General features: G+C 42.3%; 1 protein-coding gene across 1 annotated transcript in view; it reads right to left on the bottom strand.

The window, feature by feature from the left end:
• The window catches only part of tfpia (tissue factor pathway inhibitor a), a 33,787-nt gene extending 7,904 nt beyond the window's left edge, over positions 1–25,883 (bottom strand). Inside the window, 2 exon segments of the mRNA XM_051069929.1 lie at positions 7,179–7,382; positions 25,699–25,883. Coding sequence (XP_050925886.1) covers positions 7,179–7,382; positions 25,699–25,786 — 292 coding nt within the window. The 5' untranslated portion in view covers positions 25,787–25,883.
• Positions 25,884–27,016: the final 1,133 nt, after the last annotated feature.

Here is a 27,016-nt window from a genome sequence, read left to right as displayed (position 1 = left end):
GAAGATAAATGTCTTACATTACTGGCCCAAAGTTGTACATATCCGCTCAGTGAACCTGAATGAACAGTTCCTCCTGAAACAGTTCCAGAGGGTTTTGGCTGCTCACCAAAGAGAACCTCAATATTTCAGTAAAGCAGACTTCAGAGCAGCTGATTTTTTTGCTTTGTTAACTAAGCTCACTTGGCTGATTTAACAAAGCAAACGTTTTAATGTTGAGGGAATATTTCAGCATATATCTTCTTTGTTGCAGAAAGTCGATGCACGGTCACTGCTCTCACGTCTGTTCAAAGTGATGCTCGAGCCAGCAGCCAGCTGAGCCAACTGTAAAACCACAAATTGTCATTTTTATGAGGAAACAAATATGCTAATTAGTGAACTCCAGAGGTGCTGGTAGGAGGATTTTGTTATCTCTGGACAGAGCCAGGCTGGATGTCTCCTGTTTTCTAATGCTTGTGCTAAGACGAGCTAACAGACTGCTAGCTGTACACTTAGATTTAACAGACTGGTATGAGAGTTCTTCTATTCTGTTCTATTGTTACTACTGCTTTAAGCTGTAATTCTCATACACTAGCTTCTATGTGACATGCAGCCATTGTAGGTTAACTACAAGGCGCTGTAACTGCACTCAGTGTGTCCCAGCAACAGAGACGTCTAAAGTCAGAGGAGGTTTTACACCGGCTCTCTGTTTTGTTTATCTCTTACGTCTTTGTATAAGCACACTCGACTGAAGAGAGGCCATGATTAAGATGCTACCATTGTAACACCTAAATACATTTTATGAGGTGACTTTGACTTAAAAGCGTGGGGAGGGAGCTGTGTCAAAGGCTAGTGTAGCACTCTCTCTGGAGCAACGCACTGATGAATAATTCAGAAACACAATTCTCTATTAAAACTGTGAAGGTGGAAGAGGTGATCTGTGTTTTGGGGAGAATTACCGGTCAGCTCTTTTTTCTAGTGCTTGGTGTGAATCATATGGTCCAGCGTTCCAGAGGGTTTTTGGCTGCTCTCCAAAGAGAACCTCAATATTTCAGCAAACAGATTTCAACATTTAAGATGGGTGGGGAGGACTTTAGGAGGCAGTCTGCTTTGTGGATGGAAAAAAACATGTTTGCTCAGAAAGATGAGAGCGATGAGATTTTAGGACGATGTACAATGAACCTATTGAAAACAAACAATGTTTAGACTACACCCTGTATCACCCCACCCCTCCTTTATCTCTGCTCAGGAGCTTTTCAGTTTCCCTGAATATATTTCAACATATTTTGAAAGGTTTTGTTGTTCTGCCTCTAAATGTGCTGACAGAGTCTTGGCAAGGCCGTCTGTGGAAAAAAGAGACAACTGAACTCTAATGGAGTAGAAATTTAAGCAAAATAAAGAGACTCAGGCGTAAAAACAACAGTGGCCACTGGATGGAGACAGACATAATCCAATCCAGCAAACAGACACTGACCTCAGCAGCTGTGTTTATCCATGCTCCAAAACAAAACTGTCATATTTCTGATTAGATTATTACAGTGTTGTCGAGTGCTGCATAAATCCAGTTTGTGGGACTGAAGCACCAGGAGGTTATAAGTCTGTGTTTGAAGGCTTAGCTCTGAGGAGGGAAGTGTGTGTGTTGGCTCAGCAGAGAAATGAGATGTCAGAAATCTCCAGTTAATGATATGGTCTATAATAAGTCAAGAAATGACGGTGACAGTTCCCTACAGGCTCAGTAGATGTCTTTAAAACTTGTTTTGTCCAATTAAAGCCCCCAAGTTATCAATTTACTCTCACATTAATGTTCACAGCAGTGAGGCTGGAACAGAGCTGCTTGGAAAATGACTTTTCTGTCGATTGTGTAAGCGATTAATCTGCTACTTTTCAGCTCTACAGCACAGGCTCACATTTTTACGTTCCACATTTCCTGTTTGTGCTTTCTCCCACTTTTCTTTGCTTACTGTTTTTTAACAATGTCTCTGCAGAGCCCTGAGCCAAGAAAGTTCACCTGTCACAGTGAAACACTGTGTTTGTGTCTCTGACCTCTTAAAGCAGAGCTGTAAAAGGGAAACCAGACCAGAGGAAGAGTTTGGGACACAACGGCTATGACTCAGTAAAACAACGGGGCTAGAAAGTGAAAGCCTTTGCTAGGCTGCAGAGACAACACAAAGACAGAAAGCCAGAATGTTCCATGTGCTGGTTTGTGACCTTTACAGCAACAGTCTTGTTAAGCTGTCCGTGGCTGTGTGGTCACTTTTAAGAAACATGAGAAAATACAGTGTGTACACTGTTTATACACTGTTTGTGAAACATTACATGCAACGCACATAAACACATTAACCCTCGAGAGCTGCCTTCTGTACGTTAGAAGTGACGCGACATTTTCAAATGTCTACAGCTGTTAAATAGAACCTTTTCTTGGAAAAGTCAGATCTCAGCCACCTGCTGGCATCACTACACTGAGACAGTGTATGTGAAGACAATGTATGTCTTCATACAAAGAAACTTTATGTTGTAAAGGCCAGGTCAGACGCTATCACACAGGAGCATGCTGTAGTTAAAGAGCGAGAGAGTTGATCAGTGAAAATTAGACTGGTTTTAATGCAACTTGATTTTAAATTAATTTACAAATGCATTGGACTTAATAAGCCAGACAATATCAATATGAGTGAGGTTTAAGAAGTCTGACATACTTTATACTTTACGTATGCGGCTTGACGAAGACACTGTCAATCAAACTTTATAAATAGAAAACAACAGATTTAATACCTTATAGTCTCCTCACCATCTGCAGTTCATTTTATTTCTTTGCAGCTTCTCCAGTTCCTTTGTGCAACAACACCACACATCAAAAAATACAGTGTCCAGTGCATGTATGCATACAGACTGTTTCCAGCCAGGACTGTCCCTCCCAGAGTATTTAAAAAATGCAACGAAGGTAGACACAGTATCTGGGAGTGTGGGGACACTGCATGCCTGCCAGTACTTGTTAACACAGATAACCAGCCACTAGCAGCTACTGCTGGGCTGTGTGTCTCTGTTGGAGAAGATGGTGGAGCTTTGACAGTCACTAGTAGCACCTTTCTGCCTCTTTGTTTTGGGAGAGTTTCAGTGTGGGTGTCTGTGTTATGGCTGGGGCTAGCACTTCTCCTGAGACACTCTCCCAGTGTGTGTGAGTCTGTGCCAGTTTACCGTGGTTAAATTAGCATCCTGTTCTTGGTCTGAATATAGCACAGTTATCTACAGCCCCATGTGCTGTGTTTACTGCCACGGAAGAGAAATATAGTAAATATTTTGTTCATGCTTGAAATTGTCTCTCTGCAGGTGACGGTAAAGGCAGCTATGTTTCCCTGTGGGCAGTCACGTGTGGCCGTTCTAAATTCAGCACACTTCCAGATATATTTATGTATTAACTACCCGACCACTGTCTTTATATTTTGAGAAAAGAGCTGGTCTGCTGTTCTGCTTTTTATTCTTGGTTTCTGCTAATACAGAGCTCCTCTTTAATTTTTCCAGTGTGAACATATTACACAGTAAAATCTGCTCTAAATTAGTATGTAGTCTGAAATATTGGGAAGACCGTTCACTCCATTGTAGTTTTGACTTTGGTTATTAAACCAAAGTCGCCACACAGCACAGCAAAAATGGATCCACTCATGGAAGTGTGATTCAATTTAGATAAAAGCAACGACCACAAGGTGTTGCGCTGTGCTGTAACATCCAGTTTGGTTTTTATTCAACCAAGAACCAATAAGAAACAGCTGTGAAAGTGGCCTTTAAATGCCATGGCACGTGTTCGTTTTACAGCTCTGCTTAATGCGCTGTCATTTTCTTCATCATCAAAAAAAGTAGCATGAGTGAGAGCAGTTTTAACATCTGACACTGTGCCGACCTGCCACCTGCACATTTCTGCCCCAGGCAGTTTTATTTAACGTCAACTCTGGATGAGCTGGAGCTGCAAATGTCACACGTCCAGGTTTGTTTGTGTGGACACTTGTGGAGGGACATACGTACAGTTAAGACATCTACTGTCCACACAGCAGAGCCTGCAGGATGCAGATTCAATCATGAACCTCTTGTCTGACTGTTTAATGCATCCCATGACATGTAATAAGAAGGTGAAGGTTGCTGTTGCCAGTGGGTGAATGCACTTTGATAGATGTGTTATTGCCATGTGTGCGAGGCCATATTTCATGTTGAGCAGACAGGCTCGAGTTATTAAAGTTGTACTGTTTGCCTGCTGTGGATGACAGACAGCATTACATACTGTACACAGCTGGTGCACCACAGAAGAAGGCGTTCCTCTGCCACTCTCAGGTTTCCTTTTGTTAACGTCCAGTGTTTCTCACACACGTATCTCCGCACCACCCCACTCACCAACAACCTGTCTTTCTGTGGATCAACTGAAGTCCCCGGTGTGAAAGGTCTGATTGTCGCAACTTTGATTGCTTTTCAACAGCAGCAGATTTATGATACATCCCACTTAACATGATGACACAGTGTAGTCCTGCACAGTCAAGACTGCACTTACCTGTAGCAGCAAGCAGAGATCAGTGGATGCAGTTTGTTTTTCCATCTTTTAGTCATTTTCAAACACACATTCACAGTGAACCTTAACCCTCTTCTTTAATGTTTGATGTTGTGTGTCAGTGTGGCTGATGTAATTTAGCTGTGTGTGTGTGTGTGAATGCATTTAACCCAGTCACGCCACACACACACACACACAAAAAAATAATCTCCTCACCAGCTGCCACGTAACATGCTTGAACTTGTGGCATTAAGCTGTGTTCTGCACGAAGGAGAAGAGATGGTGAGGGTGATTGTTGAGTACATTTTTCCATTTAAATAGAAAAAAAAACCTCTTTATGAAAGGAACATGTCTGTGTGCTCATATCTCTGCCTCTTGTATAATTTACAGATCTCTGACTGGTGGTTTAAAATAGCTGTAAAATTCAGAGTTAACCACTTCACTTTTTGATAGGGGTAATGTAACAAATAGAAACAGTCCAGTCTATGTGAGACAGGGGATATTACCCACAGTGCTTTAGGGTGGTGTGAGGGGAAACAAACTGAACACTGCTGTACAGTAGCTTGTGGACGTGGAGGAAAAAAGTTAACATTTTTCATTTCTGATTGAACAAAATAAACAGTGAGGGTCTTCGGCTTAGTTGAGTGGTCACGCATTCCTACATTATTCAGGCAGTACAAACAGATAGACACAGATACTACACAGTACAAACAGTATGCACTCCCCACAGGCAGCAGTCCATGTATTATGTTAATTATTTTTTGATATGCCCTCCTCCCTCCTTATTGCTGTGTGTATGGTTGATGAATCATTTTCCAATGATGACTTTTATCTAATCTGACTGCATTATAAAACATTTTATTGCCCATAATGAAGAGACTATCACCTGTTTATTGAGGGTGACCACATGTTGACGTGGAGAGATTCCTCTTTAAAACTTCAGAGCACTGCTTTTTACTGTGCTTTTGCATTTTTTATTGGAAGCAACTCAGCCTTTACTAAACCCCTTCCTAGAAAAGTGACTGTCCCATCACAGCTTAGCAGCTTTGTACACTGGGCCTGCCAAGTTTTGGAGTGTTCTCAACACGCTGGAGCGGTGTGGTTGTAGAGTCATATTTGGTATAAAAAAAAATGTGTGTGGTGTGTGTTGGTTGTAAAGCATGCTGCTAATGTTGATAATTCCTTGGCTTCTAGGGTTACACACTAAAACACTCACTGCTTAAAACCTAGTCCTGGCTTCTTACCATAGCATAATTTAGTAGTAGCTTGAGGACTCAAGTACAGTTTTTGGTACTTAAGTTTTTTATAAAACTTTATAAACCACTAAAACACTAAATTGCATGTACAAAAGTTTGAGTGGGTCCATCCTTTATATGTTTCCCCTTAGAAAACATAATCAGCAAACAGCATTAGTTACCACTGTTACGCAGATGACACACTGCTTTTTATCTCAGTATCTGATGATGACCTGCATCCCATAAACTCCCTGAACTTTGGCTATCCATACATACATGTATATATATTTACTGTGTGTATGTATATGTGTATATGCATTAATGTACAGACTAGTGACAAATTTAAGGAAAAACCTTTAAAAAATTCTAACCATAGGGCACAAGGGGTCGTTGAATGGTTTGCCTTTACAGTCACCAGATCTCACGTCAGTTGAGGACCTATATGTTCAGGCCGTGCATGGTGGCCCAACACCTTACAAAGAGACTGTCTGTTGGTTTATGTATATATATGTGCACCTTTGTTTTATTCTTTCGTTATCATTCAGAGCACTAAGCTGCTTTTGAATAAGGTGGTGCCATACAAATAAAATTTGAATTGAACTGCTGAATATTTGCAACACTAGAATTCCACTCTCATATCAACAGAGGTTAAGTAAGTTCAGTTTACAGTGATTGATTATTTTAGGCCTGTTGTGACATGTCAACAGACAGAGGCTGTAGATGGACACACAGAGGTAGTGTTAGCTTCTGTATGGGAACTTTTCTATCTTTAACCACAGCGTCACTTTTTCTCAGACTGACCTATGGCTAAATAACAGTTTTCTCAAGGCGGCACTCATCCAGCGTCTCCTTGCGGTGCACTGTTTTGTTTTTCAGTTTTTCATTTAAAATGATGGATTATACCTTATCATGGTCTGTTTAAGAATATTTAAAATCCATTTTCAGTCTGAGGACTCACCCCCCGACATGACAATTGAGAAATCCAATTGTTCAGAGTCTGAACACTCTGTTATTAGTTATGATCAATTAATTCAACTTCAATTTATCATCAATTTAGTATGTGCAACCCATAAATAATACAATATTGACTGCCTCTCTTTAAAGTGCCCATTTTTTTCACTAACCAGACGCCTTCAGGAAAACTGCTCAGAATTAATGTGCTGGCAATGTTCCATTTTAGCCGCATACCAACAAAATGACTTTGTAATAGGATTTTATGCCCAAGGTGGCAATAAAGTCTAATGAGGAACAACAGTCCTTGAAAATAAAACTGATCCTGCAAACAACAACATAACAATGCAAAGCTATAATGCATCCTTCTTCTGTGTGCTGTGATTGTAAAGAATAACTCTTTTGTATCAGCTGACGTTGGCGTCTGTGTTCACTGTTACTTTCTGTTTTACTTCTTTTTTTAATGTATCTGTGAGTGTCAGACTCACCTGAGACAACACACATCTCCTCACATGCTTCCAAGGTCTCGAAATTGTTGGCGTTTCCCCCGCAGCCCCCGTATTCAAACAGCTCACAGCGTCCCGTGTCGACATTGAAGAAGAATCTGTCCTTAATGGCCTTGCAAGGCCCTGGTTCGTCCTTAAGGGCGCACAGCTCATTGAAGATGAAGTGCTCAGGTAGTGCTCCATCTGCTGAGGTGGGACAGAAAGACAGCTTTTAGCTTTCTGCTTCCTGTGGCACTCAGAGCAAAGGATTCTTTTATTTTATTTTATTTTTTGTCTGCGAAGAAATTAGGTCATGGCATCAAACTCTAACCTCAGGCTTGAAGATAAGGTAAAGTTGCGTGCCAGTATAATTTCCAAAAGACTTCAGTATAAATGATTTGACAGTTTGCTGTCTTTATACTGGGGTGCAGAGGGAGACTGTGTTGAGGATTTAACTGCAGCGAATGGTGAGCTGTGTGAACATTTAGACTGAATAATTAAAAATATGCAAATGTCATAAAAGTCAGAAAAGTCACTCACATGCTATTTTTTTGCATTTTCTGTAAAATGAAACTTAAAATGCAACTTCTGGTTTAAGGCACAGGCCCACTGGAGTTTCTGTTGCACTCGCAGTGAAAATCAGAAACCATCAGGGAGCACCTGAATCCCCTCAGAACATAAAAGCTGATCCAGGCAGGTGGCAGCTGGCAGGAGAAGAGTGAGAGAAAGCAGTGGAAATTTCACAGCATGTGGCACACAGCAGTAGTTTGCACTGCAGCAGATCAAGCAGTATGCTGCTCATACTGAGAGACTGGATCATCAGAGTGTGTTTTAAATAACCTGGCCGTTTGTGGACAGTACGTTTGACGAGTGTGGTGAGGATTATATTGGACAGAGACTGAGGTTGTGTTATTGATAATTGTCAAGCTCAGATAGTTTTGGACACACACACCACACACACACACACCTCTGTACTTTCATTATCATTCATGACTGTTGGGTTTGTCAGATCCAGGAAAGACGTGACATGAAACCCCCTGTTCATTTGCTAAAGCATCTCAGCGTGCTGCTGGGAAATGGCCGTCTCCGTCCTCATCCCTGCTGCTTTTAGGTCAGGTCTCTGTCACGCCCGGCTGTAGGGGAGACGGATGTCTGTCCAGAGGGATTTTGCAGATGACCAAAGCTTAAGTGACAGTGTTTAAAGAAGTCTTTCTGCATGGAGCTAATATTCAATAACCCTGATGTTGTTACATGATCTCCCATTTTCAGTTTATGGATTGCAATTTCTTTTTACTTATCAGCAGAAATATCCACCAGTACCTTTACAGAGCATCCACATTAAGCTAATATGGACCTTTATTTATCAGCACAGCTCTAGCACTTTAATCATCGTCCATTTCTTTTTCCAGTGTGACTGGACAGCATGGGAAACAAACCTTAAAGTCTCCTTCCTGTGAGGTACAAAGTTCCATCAAAACACAGCCTCTAATGGGAACCACCCTGCCCTGTCCTATCAGCACAGCAGTCAACAAACAGTCCCTCTGCCAGACAGCGTAATGAGGGCAGCGGCTCGCCTCTGCAACCGTCCAATTCTAACTTCTAACTGGGGTTTGGGGACACAAATCAAATACTCCCAATCTCCTTCCCTCCAGCTGACCTGTGGTATTGCTATTTCCCGTGGGAGGCGGTGTGAGGGCAGCGGGGGCTTCCCTGCACAGACTTGTGGTGTTTTTTTATTTACGTCTTTCTTCTTGTGGCTGATAAGCAGCGGCAGGTTGGGTCATCTAGCAGGGCGATGTGGCTCTCAGGTACCCGATCCCATTCTCTCAAAACACCAAAACTTTCACCATGAGAGTTAATAACACATTGTTTCTGTCACATTGTTTAAGTCTTCATAACCTATATAATAAACAAATATATGTTTATTCAACCACCAGTAGTGCTTTACTTCTAAAGCCAATTACCTGAAATTAATCAAAGAAATAAATTGCAGATAAAAACAAACTTTTCATTCCCAGCTTTTCCACAGCTCTGCCCATGCTGGGGCCCTGCTCACTTCCACTGTTTCCCCTCACTACTATTCACTGCTGGGCCTCACTGAACAAACTCTACAGAGAAATCATGACAAGTTGAGATTGTTTACTTTCTTCCTCAATGCCTCAAGCTGCCATGGCTACGAAAGAATCGTTCTGTTTGGAGAAGAAAAGAAAAAGAAAATGTACAGATGTGTCGCAGACTGGTCTTTGTGAAACTGCGTCTCCTCCAAATAAGAATGTTCAATAATACAGACTTTGGCCGCCCAAGGAGAGAGAGGGAAAAAAGGCCCTTCCTATTGATTTCTTCTTCTCTTGTCTGAGACAGACCAAAGTACAATGAGCTGTGTGTTCTTCAATCACTCACCAATATCCAGACAGAGCCACTGTGAATCGGTCGAAAGAAAACATAACACAAGACAATTTTACCTTCAGCCTAACGGAGACATTTTCTCTGCGAGGAAACTAGAAACGGTTCTTGAGGAACACAGACACATACATGTGACACATTAGCACACATATGGACCAATGAATTCAGACACAAAGTAAAACTCCTGAAGTCAATTTAAAAAGATACAGACTGAGACTTTGGCCTAAAACACTTCAAATAAAGCCATCCCACGAATCATGGTACAACACACTGACTCTGTGGCCAATCACGACCTCAGGTGCAGACAGGCAATTGTGAGCACCCATGGTGGAATCCACTCCTTTATTAACTTTCATGTCATCGTCCACAGTCCCCTGCAGGTTTTGATCACAGTCGTTGCGCACACACATATGAAGCCTGTCAGTCTGCATCACGTCGTGAGCTGTGAGTGATTCAACATTAAAACAAAGGGAATGAACAGCAGAGCTGTTGTTTCATTTTCCAGGTTCTGTTGATTCCTGAGATTCTTCCAGGCCGACATTTGTTAGAAGATGGCTTTAGGAAGCACTTGCTGTTTGTGTAAGCAGTAAAAACAGCATCAACAAAACCAGAAGTTTACAGGCTTGAAATTAATTATCAAAGTATTCTGGATTAAAAAAACTAAATCAGTCATAAACAGAGAAGGATTGGTACACCCCGTGCAAAGACTCTTAATGCAAACAGCCTTTACGAGCAACCCAATCCACAAATCCACCCAAAGCTCCAGATCTGTCATCAGGAATCCTCCCTGTTAGAAAGTAAATAAACAGAGTCTTACTCACACACAGCATTAGGAAAACCCTTGGAAGCCAACCATCAAACAGCCAGCTCCTTGAAATATGGATCATGCTGAATAGGGAAACAGATTTTAGATGCGTCAAATTTCCATTGGCAGCTAGCGTGCTGACGAGCTCAGCTCGGCCGAGAGTTTCACACACACACACACACACACATTTGGATAAAGATCTGAATTGCTCAACATGTGCACCATGCCAAGCACCTCTGTTATTCCCAATATGGGCAGGTTGAGCTGTTTTGAGGCCCAGTCTCAGCTTGTTTAATGCACCAGAAGATTATCCTATATCTTCATGTCGACGTCCAACAGCAGAGGGGACTTAAGCACCGACTGTGCAACAGCCATGGAGCAGCAGACGACAAAAAACAGCCCGTTATTGATGACTTAGCTAAAAAAACAAAACCAAACACCAGAAAGCACACTCTGTAAAGAACAATGTACTAAAAACAGCTGGAGAAAGACAGAGAGAGAGAGAGAGCAGAGCGATGTCACAGTCTGAGAGCTCCAGGTGGTTTTATCATCAGCAGCTTCTTCCCTCTCATTATTTCCCCCCATGCTCTGTCACTGAGTAAGAAACAGTAGAGACATTTGTTCACTAAGTCGAATAAATAAAAGGAAATTCAGAGTAGTATTAATGGAAACAATAAGACGTGAATGACGTGTACTTTCTGGTGTGTACTCATTACTAAAGTGACAAAACATCACTTGTTTGATCTAAATCAGTAATTCACAGATGCGTCCCTGCAGTGCTGACTTATTTACTGTGTCTGTAATTATGTGCTAATATAAAGCAGCATAATTACATTATATAATCATTAATCATAATCATTATCATATCATTAATATATTATAAAAATGGTGGAGCAGAAATCATGGCTTTTGAATAGCTTTGATTTTCCATCTCTCCTCAAACTTAAACATCAAAAGTTAAATTCCTAAACCTTCAACTGGAACAAAGTCCCGTCCACTCACACACAATTTAAATCCTCTTCTTGTCATCTAAACACACTGCAGGCATTATGATAATATGTCAGATATATCCTACACTCAACAGTCTGGAAACCTGTTTGTAGTTTTTGAGTCAAGTTTTCAGGGCTAACAAACCAGACAGAAAACAAACCCGCTGTACGTTTTCTGCAGAGATGGGAGAATGTGCTGGAAGAACGACCATCTCAGCAGCACTCCATCAGTCAGGCATTTATGGTAGAGTGGATATACAGACGCCACCTCAGTAACAGACATTCGACAGCACACTTGGAGTTTGCTAAATGACGTTTAAAGGCCTCTGAGAGCAGGAGGAAAACGATTCTCTGGTCTGATGAGACAAAATCGAACACAACTTCAGACACCAGGCGCTGCTCATCACCTGACCATTACCATCCGTACGGTGAGTGCTGTGGGGGGGGGTTTCTCAGCAGCAGGGACAGGAAGACTCGTCAGAACTGAGGGTAGAATGAATGCAGCCAAACACAGTTCTATCAGTCATCGAGTTAGTCACATTAATTTCTTCAGTGACTCACTTCTCTTGATGGTTAATGAAGCAAAGAGTACAAATTCCAATAAATAAAAGTGGTGTTGGATTGCGACACTTGGTCAGAGCAGAAACCAATAGGGTGCACGGACGGCTGCAGTGTAAATAGGTCTGCGATGTACTGTAAGAAAGGCTGTGAGTGTTTATCAGAGCCGTGCCCTGATGGCTGACGGTGAGTCACAGCCTGACCCAAGGTTCTACAGCTGAACTCAGAGCAGATGAGGCTGCATATGTATTCATTTTAAAACACTGTATTATCGGTCTTTATATGTCTCTTGCTTTCAAGGGCGTAGAAGAAGCTCCAGATAGATTAATGCATCAGCCTTAAAAAACAAATTCTTTGATTATTTTCTTTCTGGAAACAAGTTTTAAAAAGTGGGGTTGTATTTAATTTATGATTACGTTTTCTCTTTTATTAGAGCAAGTACAAAGCTCTTGTACTTCAGATTGCTCCTATTACTTTAAAAGACAGCTGCATTATGGGTTATTTGTAGCTTCAGTGTTGTAAGGCTGTAACTGTTCAATCTACTGCTGTGCTTCTTGTATAATCAAAGTGACCAGTAGGTTGTCACAGTGAAGTAACTTCACTAACAAGTGGAAAATATAGTGTGTTTACTGCAAACATTCCCTGATGAGCAGCTCACACACAGAGCTGCAGTCAGGCTCGGCTGATGGTGCTCACGGTGATGAAACTATGTAATAGTAATAAAAAGCAAAGGGGCCGTGGCAGTCTAATATACAAAGGCAGTGGTGATATGTTGTCAAGATGTTGTTGTCATAGAAACAAAATTCAGGCGCAGCATTTGTTGCATCCCAGTGCTTTTCTCCCAGAGACAAACACTATGTGGACGCTCGCCCCCAGATAACAGAGCTGTTGGGTCAAACTGGAGAGAGTGGCGGCTCAGTTCTCACTCTCTAATTGTGAAAAGTGTTGGCGTATCATGAAACATATTGGTCTCATTTAGTTTTTAAGACAAGAGGCTCTGTGAGAGCAGAGCTCCTTTCTCACTTCCATCAGGTGTGAAGATAGAAGCTCAGTGTGTACGACTTAAAGGCTGCTAACAGGGAAACAATGAGTGCATGAGCTGGAAAGAAACACTGACCGTAACCTCAGTTTATTTCACATGCAGCTCATTAAAACGACAGTCTCTGCCCTTTGCACGGCTACAGAGAGATGACCTCGATCCCTGCAGCCATGTTTCAAACAGGGAAGAGTGCTTCCTGTGGTGCTCCATGTTGGAAGATCAAAGTGGGCTTCAAGCACCTTCCATGGCACTTCCTCTGTCAGATCAAAGGAGTCCCACTGAAACACAGACACATTTGTGCCTCCAGTACCAATCTGTAGCCATTTCTAGAAACAATAAAAGCTCTGAGAGCTCTCATCCCTGAAGCCGGAGAGACGAGTGAATCTGCTCATGTTTGGGCAGCGACAGGCCTGGTCCTGTAAAGCTCAGTACACAGAGCGTGAGACAGACTCTGCTGGGGTTGGAGGGTTGGAGGGTTGGTGGTTTGACGGTTGCCGTGGATGAAAAACACCTAAAAGATCACACAGTACCAAGGTTAGCCTACAAAACTCTGGGCGAGCCATTACTGTATGTGTTTTATTTCTCTGTTGCTCTAACCAGCAGCACTGCAGGGAAACCCTCTTAATTATCCAAAAGGCTTGTGAGACCCATGCATTTTTAATCCGAGCCTTTGGTTGGTATAGGCAGGTGGCGAGGGAGGAGAGATGCAATGAGCGAGTTAATTGCCGTTCCACAACTCGATAGCTTTTGTGGAGCCGTTTGTCCACAACGAGCCAGATTCCACCTTCATCTCTGGCTCGGCTTTTCTCACCAACAAACACTTTTCAAACAGGACACCCTGGACAGATAAACAAAAGCATCTGACCCTCTGTCTGCCTTTTCATGGCGCTGGATCTCCTCCCTGTGTCTAGGCAGCTGCAAAGTTGAATAGCTGTTTTTATCAATCCGGCCGACTTTTCTCCAGCGTCTGCTCAGTGGTGGAAAGCTCCACTCCCTCCCTTCTGCTGTGGCATTATCTTTTCTAACTTGAGCCCCTACCTGTTTCCCTCTGGGTCCCGATAACAAAACAATAGTGGGAACCAGAAATCCCTCTCGCTCCAGTGATTCTGTCAAATCCGCGCTCTGACATTTGCAAAGTCCGAGCTCTGCCGAACCGAGCAATCCCACTCAATGCCAATTAGAGTCCGTCTCGGCTGGTTCTCAGCCAATCGATTGGACAAAGTGCGTCTCCTGGACTGCACCCTAATGGCTGTGTGTGTGTGATTAGCTGAGCCGCAGGTTGGTGACAGCTACCCTCAACCTGCACATGACTTTCCAACCAATCAGGCATGCATCTGTAGGAACAAAATGGGTCGTCTGAGCCTTTAGTTTGACGGAAGACGGCAGCTTCTCAGTCCAGAAGGAGCATATGGCAAACAATGATGTGGACATATGATGACATGATGTGAGTTTGCCATAAGCTGCACAGGCCTGTAGGGGAGAAAATACCCCAGCACCATCTGCCAAACTGAGGAAGCACCAATTACAAAACGCCTGGTGAATTATTCATCGCATCCCTCACAACAACAACCAGACGATTCACAAGAGTGGAGGTGTTCAGACAAGTAAAGGAAAAAAATCAAAGGCTTCCACTACAAAGCACTGGCCTATTGTAGTGTGATTAGATCATAATGACTGTAACTGAAGTGAAACAGGCTCTGAGCAACTTTAATTAAGAAAATTTTTACATTCCATAGAATCCAGCCTCATAATTCTAATGTCTTCGCCAATAATGGAGAGTAGGAATCGGTGAGCAGTTTTAAAGCTGCAGAGCTGACGTTTCTAATAATATTAGAATGAAAGTGGAATTTCAGTGCCAGAAACTGTCTGCTCTGTCTCTCTGTTCTGAGGAGCAGATCAACATTTTGAGGTTACAAATAATGAGCAATATAGGGCAGCTGTGTGCGTCGTCACAGTGCTGAAGCAGACCTAAGCAGACCTATTTTAAATGACACACAAGAGTGCAAACATAGACCAGGAGAAAACACAAGAGAGAACAGCCACAGAGGGATTCAGGCCCAGCTGGGCCACATAGTGAAGGGGGACCAACAGTCACATCTACGACATCAGTTACTCATTTGTCTTTAAACATGAAACTTAACTCACACTAATCTAGTGAATCAGAATATCTGAGTTCAGATCATCTAAAGCAGAACTGTGAACTGGCTGGTTTCCTGTTTGTGACCACAGCATTAATAGGAGGAAACTATAAACTGGCATCTGGCCTATCACACCATTTATCTATCACTCAGCCAAGTCTTAAGTGTTGCAGGTGGTTCACCTCCACGTATCACGGCGTCATTGTTCCATCAGGAGCTGCCAGATCTGTCCTGCCCCCTTTGATCCGCTGCAAACGATCAGGGATCAGATGCAAAAACACAGAAACACACCAGGCTTCTCTAGATGTGTATGTAAACCAGACAGCACACAGCTGTTCACATCTTACATCCACTAACTGTGTTTTAATGTGTGTTTTTATTTCCATCTCAGGTAGCCCATGTAAGCAGTCAGTATACAACATCAACAACCTACCAACACTATCAATAAGTACATGAACCTATGGAGACATGCACCCGCACACTACGCAGCCTCATTACTGATCCTCTCATCCCCCACTGAAGACATAACACACAACCCCTGAGGCCAAACGCACACTATCTTTATCTGGTGAAGCTCGACCACCATGACCTTAAATGTTCAGAGCGGTTTAGATGAAATCCAGGAACCTTAATGTCTTAAGAGGGTGAAGCTGAGCTTTGTAAAGCACATGGGTGATGGAGGTGCATCATCTTTGACTCCTTTAATTTTTGATGCAGTGTCAGACAAATTCTGATGCAACATCTTGGTCTGCTGTCGACAGAAGTGTGATAAAATACTGACAGAAATCTCCCTCTGCCACTCATTCATGAAACACAGCAGAGATGGAAGACTGAATATTTGTGTTGCTGTCATTAAATGAGGCTCACTTTTCCTCAGGGTTTTAGTTTATCATCAAATTTCATTTAAAACGTGAATTTCATTCCACACTCTCTGCAATGCTGTTATCTCACTGCAATATGATGAATTCAATATGAGCGTGTTCCCAGTCTTTACTATCACAGCACTGCTGTATGTGAGCAGTGTTTATATTGTTTATATTGTGCTGTTTGCCACCACGAAACATTATTTTCAGTCAGGAGATCAGAACAAGGAGAGTCAATAATTCCCACAGATCAGGACCACAGCACAGGTTTCTGAACAGACACACAGAGCGCCGACCACATGAAAATAAAAAGCTGTTGTGTTGCTGTGCAGTCATCAGCCAGGCTGGTGAGTGTGTATATTTAAATGCATCGGTGGGAAGGTGTATCCTGTGGTAAAATACTTCCTGTTTCTAAGTACTGTCTTAATGAAAGTATCTTGGAAAAGATGAATGTGACTACTTGGTTTAAGAAAATGATCAAACAAGCTAATATTTGTTGTTTGATCAGGGCGGCACAGTGGTGCAGCGGTTAGCTCACAGAAAGGTTTACATGTTCACCTGTTCCTCTGAGTGCTCCTCCTTCCTCCTGCAGGTTAGGTTCAGGTGACTCTAACTGGCCTGTAGGTGTGAATGTGAATAGTTGTGTGTTTCGGTGTCTCAGCTGTGACTGGGGGGTGAAAGTTTGAGTTTGGAGAGAGCTCAGAAAGCGTAATAACTGTGCTTCGATTGTATCAGCGGGCCTCAATAACCGGCTGGAGAAGCATCTTCTCTGACAGTGCGCTCAGTTCAGCTGCCTCTGTCCTCAGATCATCAACACCCGGCCATAGAAACATTTCCACACAGTGACAAATATGATCCAATCAGCCCACCCCAAGTGAGGAGACCTGCCCAAAAGCCACAGTGCAATTTGAACCATGCAAGCTATCATTTGTCAAACACTGAATGAACCTCAGGAGGACTCTGGAGACTGCAGCCGTGAATGTTTGTGTCTTAGACTCCTCTCATTTGATGTGGATCTGATTACACAGCTGAATCAATGGGACAGACAGAAAGCGTCTGTGCAAATGTCATCCTCAACCGATTGTACTGTAGATGCACTCTAGATTAGATGAGAGAATCGATAGAGCGCTCCTTTTCTGCCCAGCAGGTCATCATTCAAACAGTACAAATGAGAAAGAAAGAGGGGGGGGGGTGCTTCTTTTATTGGCGATTGGTGAGTGTCACTGAGACTGAAGGTTTGGTTTGAAAGCTGTGAGGGATTAACCCTGCTGCTGCTGCTGGGATCACACCTGGGCAGCAACTGATTCACCTGAGAATACACTTTGTTTTCATTCCTGTCCATATCAGCAGCATGTATTTCTGGTCGCTGTGATCCTGGTCTTATTGTAGATCAGTGTGTTAGGTGTTTAAGGCTGGAATTGACAACATGCAAATAAAATTTAGAGGCGGTGCGACCGATTTGAAGTCAAAGGAAAGAGGTGAATAGTTTGGCACATGGATTATCAAAGTCATTAGGATTCATCCTCTGGTAACCAGAAATGTTTGCACCAAATTCTGTGTCATTCCACCAAGTAAATGTTGAGATATTCTGACCTGTTGGTTGAATACACTCAGTGTACTCCAGCTTGTTGGGATCTAGTAAATGCTGTATCGTGAACATTTTTAAAGAGACTCGATTTGCTTTTTCCCTTCTCTCATTTTCTCCGATGGCTCTCTCCCTCTCATGGAAACAAAAAGAAATAAAAAACTAACATTCATGTGTGACACACACTCGCCCGCCCGTCCAGACCACTCTGCTGGGCGAGTGTGAGTTTGTATCTGGAGGGAACAGGGAAGAGCCTGGAGAAGGTGAAAGAAGTGAAGTGCCAAAGTGAATTTAGACGTGTGAGTTCAGAAACAGTTTGAAAACACACACACACGTAACCGTGCGCGCTCACACTCTGGTGATGTGACTGTTATTGTTGTGCAGAGTGGTTTGTCAGAGTGACAGCCTGGACCTCTGCCTCTGTGGTTCACACACTGTTGTTATTTTTATGTTACTGCTTTGGAAATGACACATTGTCAAAAACATCATGCACAGAAAGTGCTCTTTATTTTCTGCTGTTTTGAAGTGTCTTTCTCATGGTTTCTTGTTGGAAGCACTTTGCTCTTCTTTTGCTTAAGGGTCTTTGTTGAGCTTACAGCTTGTGACTCTACAGAACTACTTATATTATCCCTTTATCTATTTTCATTTAACAGTTAAAAGCCCAATGTGTGCAGTTTCCTGTTTGAATAGATCCTGTGGCTGTGATTTTCCCCTTTTTCTACTCAGGTTTATTCTAATATCAACCACCACTGCAGAGATATGTTGCTGGGAATACTACATCATACTGGTGTGATTGTGTGTATCGAAGGGTTGGAGGAAATTTCAGAATATCAAGATATATATCACAAATCACTATATAGCTTAGAAATATCACAATATTACTCACAGGCCGTACAGTGCAGCCCTGAAACAGACCGTGGTGTTGAATGTTTCATGTGAAAGCCAGCAGACAGAATTACACAGTAGAGGAGCTAAGAAACAGTGTGTTCACATACAAATTTATATTCTGTTATTTGGGAAATTACAATGTTCCACTTGCTTAGAAACCCAGATATCCTGCTGTTACTGTTATTCTTATTAAGAAATTATAATAATTACATTTTTGAAAATTGCAGCCACTGCAGTATTTCCAATAATAAAATGTTGCTTCTGTTCCTAGGCTTCTATTTTCACAGTTACAGTTAAAACTACATGTGTGATAGGTGAGTCACATTGTTTCCAGCTGCTCTGCTTTTATCTGAAAATGCTGGGAAACTGTCAAAGTTAGAGTTTCTTGGCATTTTTCCTGTAAATTCTTTCTTTGTTGACTCCTGGTCAGGTTAATCTGTGTAAAGGTCTTGTAGATTTTAAAGTACCACCCTGATGAAGGCGAGATAAACATTTAGTAAATAAGACACGGTGTACTGAAGAAGAATTGTGCAATGTTGGACCCGCCTGACACTGCTGCACCTCGTCAGCTCAAACCGTGGGACTGAAAGCAAAGACGGATCTAAACACATCATCCACTGATACCCAGCCTTGACCCAGCAGTAGGTGTCTCTCTGTCTTTAAAGCTGAAATGAAATCAGCCTCAACTTGTAATTACATTTCCTCATTTATTTAGCCCTGTTTAAGACGAGAAGCTTTGGAGTGTTAGCGCCGTTCACTCCCACCTTGTCTGAACTGGCACAGAGTGAAGACAAATCATCACTTGTTCACTATCCAGCAAGTTCAGACTTAGTTCACCTTTCTTTCATCCCCCAAATCTTCTCTACACTCTACTGACATCAGTTGCTATGGTTGAGTGCAAAGCTTACAATTAGCCCAAGCGCCGCCTTACGTCTGGGACGTGACAGCTACCTCGCTGAACTACTGCAGCTCTCACGCACACATGTCCCCACAGCTCTGTCTTTCTACACAGTCTGAAATCTCTCATTTACAAAAGACCCTCTGCTGTCACTCTCCATATTGTAGACAGGTTGATGTGTCTGGGAGATGTGTCCAGAATTTGATTGGATTTCATCTGTGGCAAATTGAATCAACTGGACAGATACTTTAGAAAGGAAAGTCCAGGGAACTCTCTGTAGACCTCAGTGATAAAACGGTGGTGAGGTATAGATCGAGGCAAAGGTATAAAACCATTTGTAAAGCTTTGAGTGATTCCCAGGAGCACAGTGACTTCAGTGATTGTGAAATGGAAGAAGTTTGGAACCACCAGGTCTGGTAAGGTCAGGAGCTGGCAACAAGAGCCTTGGTCAGGGATCAAGAACCCAACGGTCGCTCTAACAGAACTTCAGAAGTCCTCTGCAGAGATGAAGATCCTCTCAGACTGATGGAGCTTTAGAGGATCTGCCAGGAAGGAAATGCTAAACAGCCAAAATCCAAGTGAAAGTTTGTAGGAACTTAACCAAGAAGGTTCAAAGCTGGGGCCTTATTAAAGGGTCTGAAGACTTTTGTAAATGAGAGATTTCAGTGTTTGATTTAAAATGATTTTGTGAAAAACTCTAAAAGCATGTTGATGACATACTTTTTTTAAAAATCCATTTACAATTAAATCTACATCACAGAGTGTCAAAAGAAGTTAAGGGGTCTGAATACTTTCTGAAGCCACGGTATTTCCATTTACATTTCAGGCATCTGTACATTTCTCCTTTCCTGTGTGACTCAGAATATCTGTTATCTCTCACAAGTTCAGTGTCCTATAAGACACATCACTTCCTGAAACTCACTCCCCTTAAATAAACCCCCTGAAAATGATCGTCTCTGCGACTCATACAGGAAACTTATCCATCGGCAGATGGCCGGTTGAACTCTGTTGCAAAAACTTGGAAAAGATACCATTATCTTTTAACACAAACCAAAGGGGGTGAGTCATGAAGGCAGGCAATACAACAGAACCACATCTCTAATTAGTGTCCTCACTGGTGTCATTCACCCTCTGTGCAAAATATGAAATATTTATCCAATTATGTGTCAGCATTTAAGAGATTAACGCTTCCCGTAAGCTACAGACAGACATTAATAATGTATCCCCAGCTGCAGACTGCTGCCCACACACTGTCCTTCTTGTGATGTCAAAACGTGACCATGTCTTTTTTGTTTTGTTTAGTTTTCACCTCAGTTCAGTTGGTGTTACATCTGGAATACTGATGCTAAATTACCATCCTTTTGTGTTTTTCTTTGGCTGCCATTATCGTAATATTTAATTCACTGTGGTTATACTGTCGTGCTGAGCAGGAGTAGCCAGGGACTAGCCAAATCCTAGAATACGACATGACGTGTAGAGCTGTGATTAACATTTATTTTACTGACCATTCAAACTAAATATGAACTGTGATGTTTGATTAACCAACAGTCAGCACCCGAAGATTTTCAGTTTACATTGATTCATACAGTCGTCACACAGGAGAAGCTGGAACCAGAGAACGTGGATGAATGAGTCACATGATTAATGGACGATCCAAGCTGTGGCTGATTAAATTCATTTTGATAAGACTGACTGATTAACCTGCTGATTGTTTCAGCCCTGATGACATGAAGCGTATAATCACGACGTTTGCATCACATTATTTGACCTGGCACTTATCACTGATGCAGCAAACGTCCCATCATAAAAGTCATTTTTATTGGACGAGCTATGAGCCGATCGACCAGGAGCTGAACTATCTTCTCCTGCTAGCGAGCAAATAAGATGGCACAGAGATTTCTCGGTTGTCGGTTTTAGAAACAAGTCTGCTCTCAAATTGCCCTCACAGGCTATCCTGCTCCAAAAGCAACTTGACTATCTTGTCAACTTAGTTGGGAAATGACCGAGGAGACGGTATCTTCTCTCTAAATATAGAGCTAAGGATGTATCCGTTGCCAATTTCTATAGGACACAGGACACAGAGATTAACCTGTGGCTCAGCACATTTATCATCTCCACAGCTGTGCCAAGCTCTAGTGGACATGCATTTTCTCTTACAGGACACATATCTTCACCATACTGTGATGCAGTCAGGACTTTATCCAGAGTTAGGATAATAGTGATTCAAAGGCTTAAAGCTCAGAACCAATTTCCCTGGAGCAAAGTCTTTGTTAGAGAATCTGTGCTCGACATAGGATCAATTGTTGTGCTACTGTTACTGCTACTTGTATGTTGTTCAGAAAATCTCTTCAGCAGACGTCGTATATCTGCTGTATTCTTGTCTTTGTTTCGTTACTCCCACTCATGCCCAAATTATCACTCATCCAGTGCGACCCAGCATTCGTCAAGACGTCCTTTATCTTCTCTGCTGCAGCACATGAATCAGCGAGGACTCTGAACTCGACTGTTTGTGACACTCGATAGTTGTTAAAGAAGAAAAAACACAAATTGTTCCCAATCAGTTGCATTACATAATTCAAGTGTCATAATGAGGTCACAGCTCCCAAACAGCTGTGGGCCATCTTTATCTATTTGTGTAGTCATATGCAGCATTAGTACACATATTATATATTAACTAAGCAGGAAGATACACTGTACACTCACTCTAATTCACTGAAATGGTGAGAGAAAAAGACAGAGACAACAAAAACATGCTAACTAGACTGTCAGTGTATTAGCTGGAGGCTTTGCCTTCAGCGGCGTTCTACCCTTTACCTCTGAGACGTACAGTAACCTACAGTGACGCTGTGTTGGGAGCAAACTGGGAACGTCTAAACTGGGCCACATGCACCAATGGGATTCAATCAAGTCTGCATTTCCATTTCATAATGATGTGTCCTCCTGAGATTCTTGGTGGTGAACGAAGCAGCTTGATTACAGCAAAGATTACATATTACTGTCCTGACTCAGCTGATTTCAGCCAAAAACCAACAAACACAAAACCATTAAGTCTACAAAAGAAATAAGGTTGTCTGCCTTAAGTCTTTTGAATCAAGTCCAAGCAAAGACTCAAGTCCAGATGGAAAGTCCAAGTCCAGTTTCAATCGTTAGTCAAAGTATGTAGAGGGCTTTCCCATGTCCACTCTTAAGTCCAAGTGGCTCTAAAAAGGTTTTCATTTCTTTTTAGATATAGATGTGGCAGCACACAGCGATGCTCTTGTGTTATGGTTTAGATTCTTACCACAGTGTGTAAATGTGTAAAATGGAATTGAAATACATGAATGTTTGGTGGTGGTTGAGTATGAGTGAGAAAGCTGCTCATGAATTTTGAAAGTTGTGGTCTTTGTGTGCGTTTTGAAGCTAAAGTGACTGCTGCTGAACTGACTGAGTGAAGAGTTTAAAACAGTGAACTCAGTGCAGAGCAAAAAACTAATTGAGTTAAGTTGACTTACGTTACAGCCAACCCAGTAAAACTGATCAAACAGCCTCGTCTCTCAGATTCTCATGTCCTCGACTCGAGCGATGCAGCAGTCGCTCACAACTTTAAAATAATTAAAATGCTGACACGGAAAACACACTCAGAATCTGTAAAAAGTATCAATTAAAACTGGAGCAAACAAACAAGACTCAACAAACATCGAGCACCAAAGGCAGAGACTTTACTCAAACAGAAAGTGGGAGTGCAAACAGAGAGCAAACAGAGAAAAGTGAATTGCACCATTTAGAGAAAATTTTATGCAATTTTTTTCCATTAAACGTGAGCATTATAATGGCAGAGTGTCCACTGCTTCAGCTGCAGTGAAATTGTTTCTAGGTGAGATTCATGTTGAGATGAAACAGACAGTTTCTCATTAAAAGAAAGAAATGTCTGCTCACTGGTGAGCCCAGAAAACATTAACTTACAGCTCATAATGGGCGAGGCAGAGAAGTGTCCACACTTCCCAGTTATAGGTGTATTCATCTAATGGTAAAATGGTTTTTAGTGACAGTTCAGGTCAGTGCTTTTCTCAAGTCTCCCCCTTATTGCAAATGCTAATTAAGATGGCACATGCTACACAGTGTTCTCTGTCTATGGCCCGAGGCTTCCTAATAAAAGGACTACTTCAAACAGCAAGTGAACATCTAATTAAATTTCTGCACAAATTAATGAGACACAATGTTTACGCCTCTGTGAGACGATTAGTGAAGCTACCAGCACCCTGCACCAGTGATAGTGATGTTAAGTTGCAAAGAGTCTCAATGACTCCTTCATTGTTTTACCTCTCAAGTGCACCTAAATGATATGCAAATAGTAAAAACTAACGTTCCTCTATGAGCAAAACCCTGTTGGAGGCCGCTGGAACGTAAGTCACCCAAACTGCCTTTGTGTATTTACCGACTGCATGCTCTTATCTCCGATGGAGGACGAATATAATTGGTAATGTGTTTTTCTGATACTGCCTGGAGGTTCAATTTTTGTTTGGAATATTTAAACACTCAGCATATTTATCCTTATGTACTTTAAGGTTAAAATGCGATGAACGTGCGTTGTTTGCAAATGTTAACCATCGATAAATGTCAGCTGGTGGCTTTTAGACGTTAAATGCTTGCTTAAGGAAAGGGAATGAAAATATTCGTTCCTTTAATGAGTATAACTCAGATACATTCAGATGTATTCAGATCAGATACAGTGTGTTCTGCTGTGTGGTGTTTGCTCTCCACAACACAACAGCATTATACCAGCACCATGAAATATCTACCTTCACTCCTCAATGGACAGAACTACCAGTGACAACAGTTAAAAGCTGCTCGTCGACCAAACTCTCATTTAGTCAGCGTAGTTATATAAGATACAGCAAATCAAACCAAAACCTGATCACAGAAATTGGCCAGGCCGCTCTGAGCGCGTTCACCATCACTGAAAAGTCTGCATTACATAGTATCACCACCAGAGGGCACTGACAAGCTCATGTCTCAACTATAAAATATCCGACTTAGTGTGTATCATTAAATAAGAAGTTAAGAGAAAGAATAAATAGAATTTATGGAATCTGTATGAAGAATATTTGTGTTGTTGCAGGAACAAACTGCTTGAACAGAAGTTAAGGTTATTAAAGAAGGCGACAAAGTTACACACAATGTTTAGTTTACACAAATGTAATAATGAATCTAACTTAGAGTACAGCTCTGAGGAGAACATTCATTCTCTAACAAATGAAAAGGTTTTGGTGCTGCTGTGACCAGCAGATTATATATATATATATATATATATATATATATATATAAATACAGATGTCATTTCTTACATAAATATTGGAAAATCTTCTGGACCTGTCTCTGAACCACTGAGACATTGCTTTTGATAATTATCTGTAAAATGTTTCTGAAAATGAAAATGTGTCACTTTTTGACCTCAGTTTTCAGGCTTTGCTTCTTATCACCAACTCTGCTTATAGACTGTAAATGTTCTTTCCATACGAGGAAATGATGCACAAACTGGCTGAGAGATAAGAGAGGAACTTACTGACACTACAGGCTGACAGTGAATGTGACAGTTCATCACCAAACCTCTCCAGGATCTGACCTGACTGTCAGAATGACCTTTATCTACTCTCCTCTTGACTGCATGGCTACAGCCAAGTCAGAGCTGGGTGTTTGCTCTCGGGGATGGAGGCAGAGGAGTGTTACAGTCCCTGCTCCACTTTGGACCAGATCTGCCTCCTCTCAGACCTTTGTAGCTGCCTGGATCTGTAACACCCGACCCCGGCAGCCTCATTACGGCCGGCAGGCTGCTGTTGCGACATGACAGGACAGGAGGAGGTGCCAGGCGGTTCAGGTGTGGGTCGTGGCCGGTATGAGAACTGCTGTCGAGCTGGACTTTGGCCCCGACTGACGCCACAGCTCTCCCCACACTAACAAGGGCCTCCGGCACAGCAAAACAAACCAAGCAGTGGATCAGCTGTGGCGTTGATACCGAGCAGGGTCTCAGTTAAAGCGCTGGGTGAAGTAGGGAGTGTGTGTTGTTGGTTTGAGAGGTGTTATATCAAACCGTTCAAATACAGTAAGCAGTTATTTTACCAGCTGAAGTCAATGGAACGAGTCTGTGAAGCGCAGCTGTTCATTTGAAAAGCTTGAAAAACTTTACTCAACAAATATCAGCAAAAACAGCGAATATTCGACGAGTAAATATTAAACTGATGTGAACGAAGTTTGGCGTCGGTTCCATTTTACGCACGAGTTTCGGGAGGAAAACGTTGCCGCGCTGCCGCCGCGCAGCAGCTCCCACAAAGTGAACAAAGTGAAAATAATCATCTGCACACACATTCACCATCATCTTACCTTGTCTGTTTCTTCTGCCACACCCGAGACGGACGACACATGAGAGCGAAACGACGCACAGAATCCACCGCTTGCTGGTCAGAGCCATGCTGCTGAACGGAGGGCTGATCCGCGCTGAATGTAAAGTTTAGAGGGGAAACTTCATCAAGTTGAAGGGCTGAAGTTGAGTGTGTGTGTGTGTGTGTGTGTGTGTGTGGGTGCGTACTTCCGTGTGATAACACCATGCAGTCTGCAGGAGCTATGAAATTGAAATTCCCAATAATTTCCCGGAGGAACACTTAATCATAACGAAATAAAATATTTCCCCTGAGTCAGACCGTTTCCTGAGGAATCAGAAAACCACTGAGGTTATTTTTATCATATCATCCCTCTGTGATGACTTTTACCAAACAAAGAGTGCAACTAAATGCTCTCATGATAATAATGAAAATAAGAAGAATAATAATATAGGATTGTGGACACCCTGTCCTCTCGGGCGTCTCAGCTGAGGACTTGGTCCTGCTGTTGATCAGGCACAGTCTCCCTCTCTCTGGGGAGCTGATGAAGTGTAGGGAGCGGGCCCCAGGTTGCATCTTTTCAACCTCTCAACAACACTTTAATCCGCAGCAATTCATCTCACGGTGATGAGAAATTTTCATCTGGAGCCCATTACCTGGACTCAGCTGTCTGTTTCATTCAGGAAATTTGTACCTGAGTAATGGGCTTTGGAGATGCTGTGAAACACCTTTCAGCTCCTCTGGGCCTCTGCTGCTGACACACGGCGTAATTTAGCTTCAAGTTGCTTCGTATTCGCTGAAATTATAGTCTGCCAGCACCTTCGCACCCCACACTTTCATAACCTGAATGAATTCATTACACTGTGTTAAATACCACATTGGATTTATGTACAGTAAATATGGATGGCTGCTCTGCTGCCAAGGCTGAGGATTTGATGCACAGTCGGGGGTCACGCAGAGTAAAAATTCACGCTTTCACTGTCGGGCACGGCAATTTAGACGAGCTTTTCCTCGTCCAAAGCAGAGTTCAGAGATGGGTGTCGTGTGTTGAACGGGTTGTAAAGCCCTCTGATGCAAATCTGTGATTTGAGGATTTATAAATAAAATGTATCTGACTGGTCTTTAGATGGAACGGCCATGATAAACTGAGCTACAGAGTTTAAACCTCAACGTTTAGATATCAAGGTGAACAGAAATATATTGTAAAAGAAAACAACTGTCATTTTTACACACGACAGAACCAGGCTAGCTGTTTCCCCCAGCTTCCAGTCTTTGACCCAAGCTATGCTAATCGGCTGCTAGCAATAGCAAGTTCCCGCTGC

Source organism: Lates calcarifer, linkage group LG1, assembly GCF_001640805.2.
Source record: "Lates calcarifer isolate ASB-BC8 linkage group LG1, TLL_Latcal_v3, whole genome shotgun sequence".
NCBI lineage: Eukaryota > Metazoa > Chordata > Actinopteri > Centropomidae > Lates > Lates calcarifer.
Note: the sequence above shows the minus strand (reverse complement) of the source record. Positions and strands in the feature narration are given on the sequence as shown.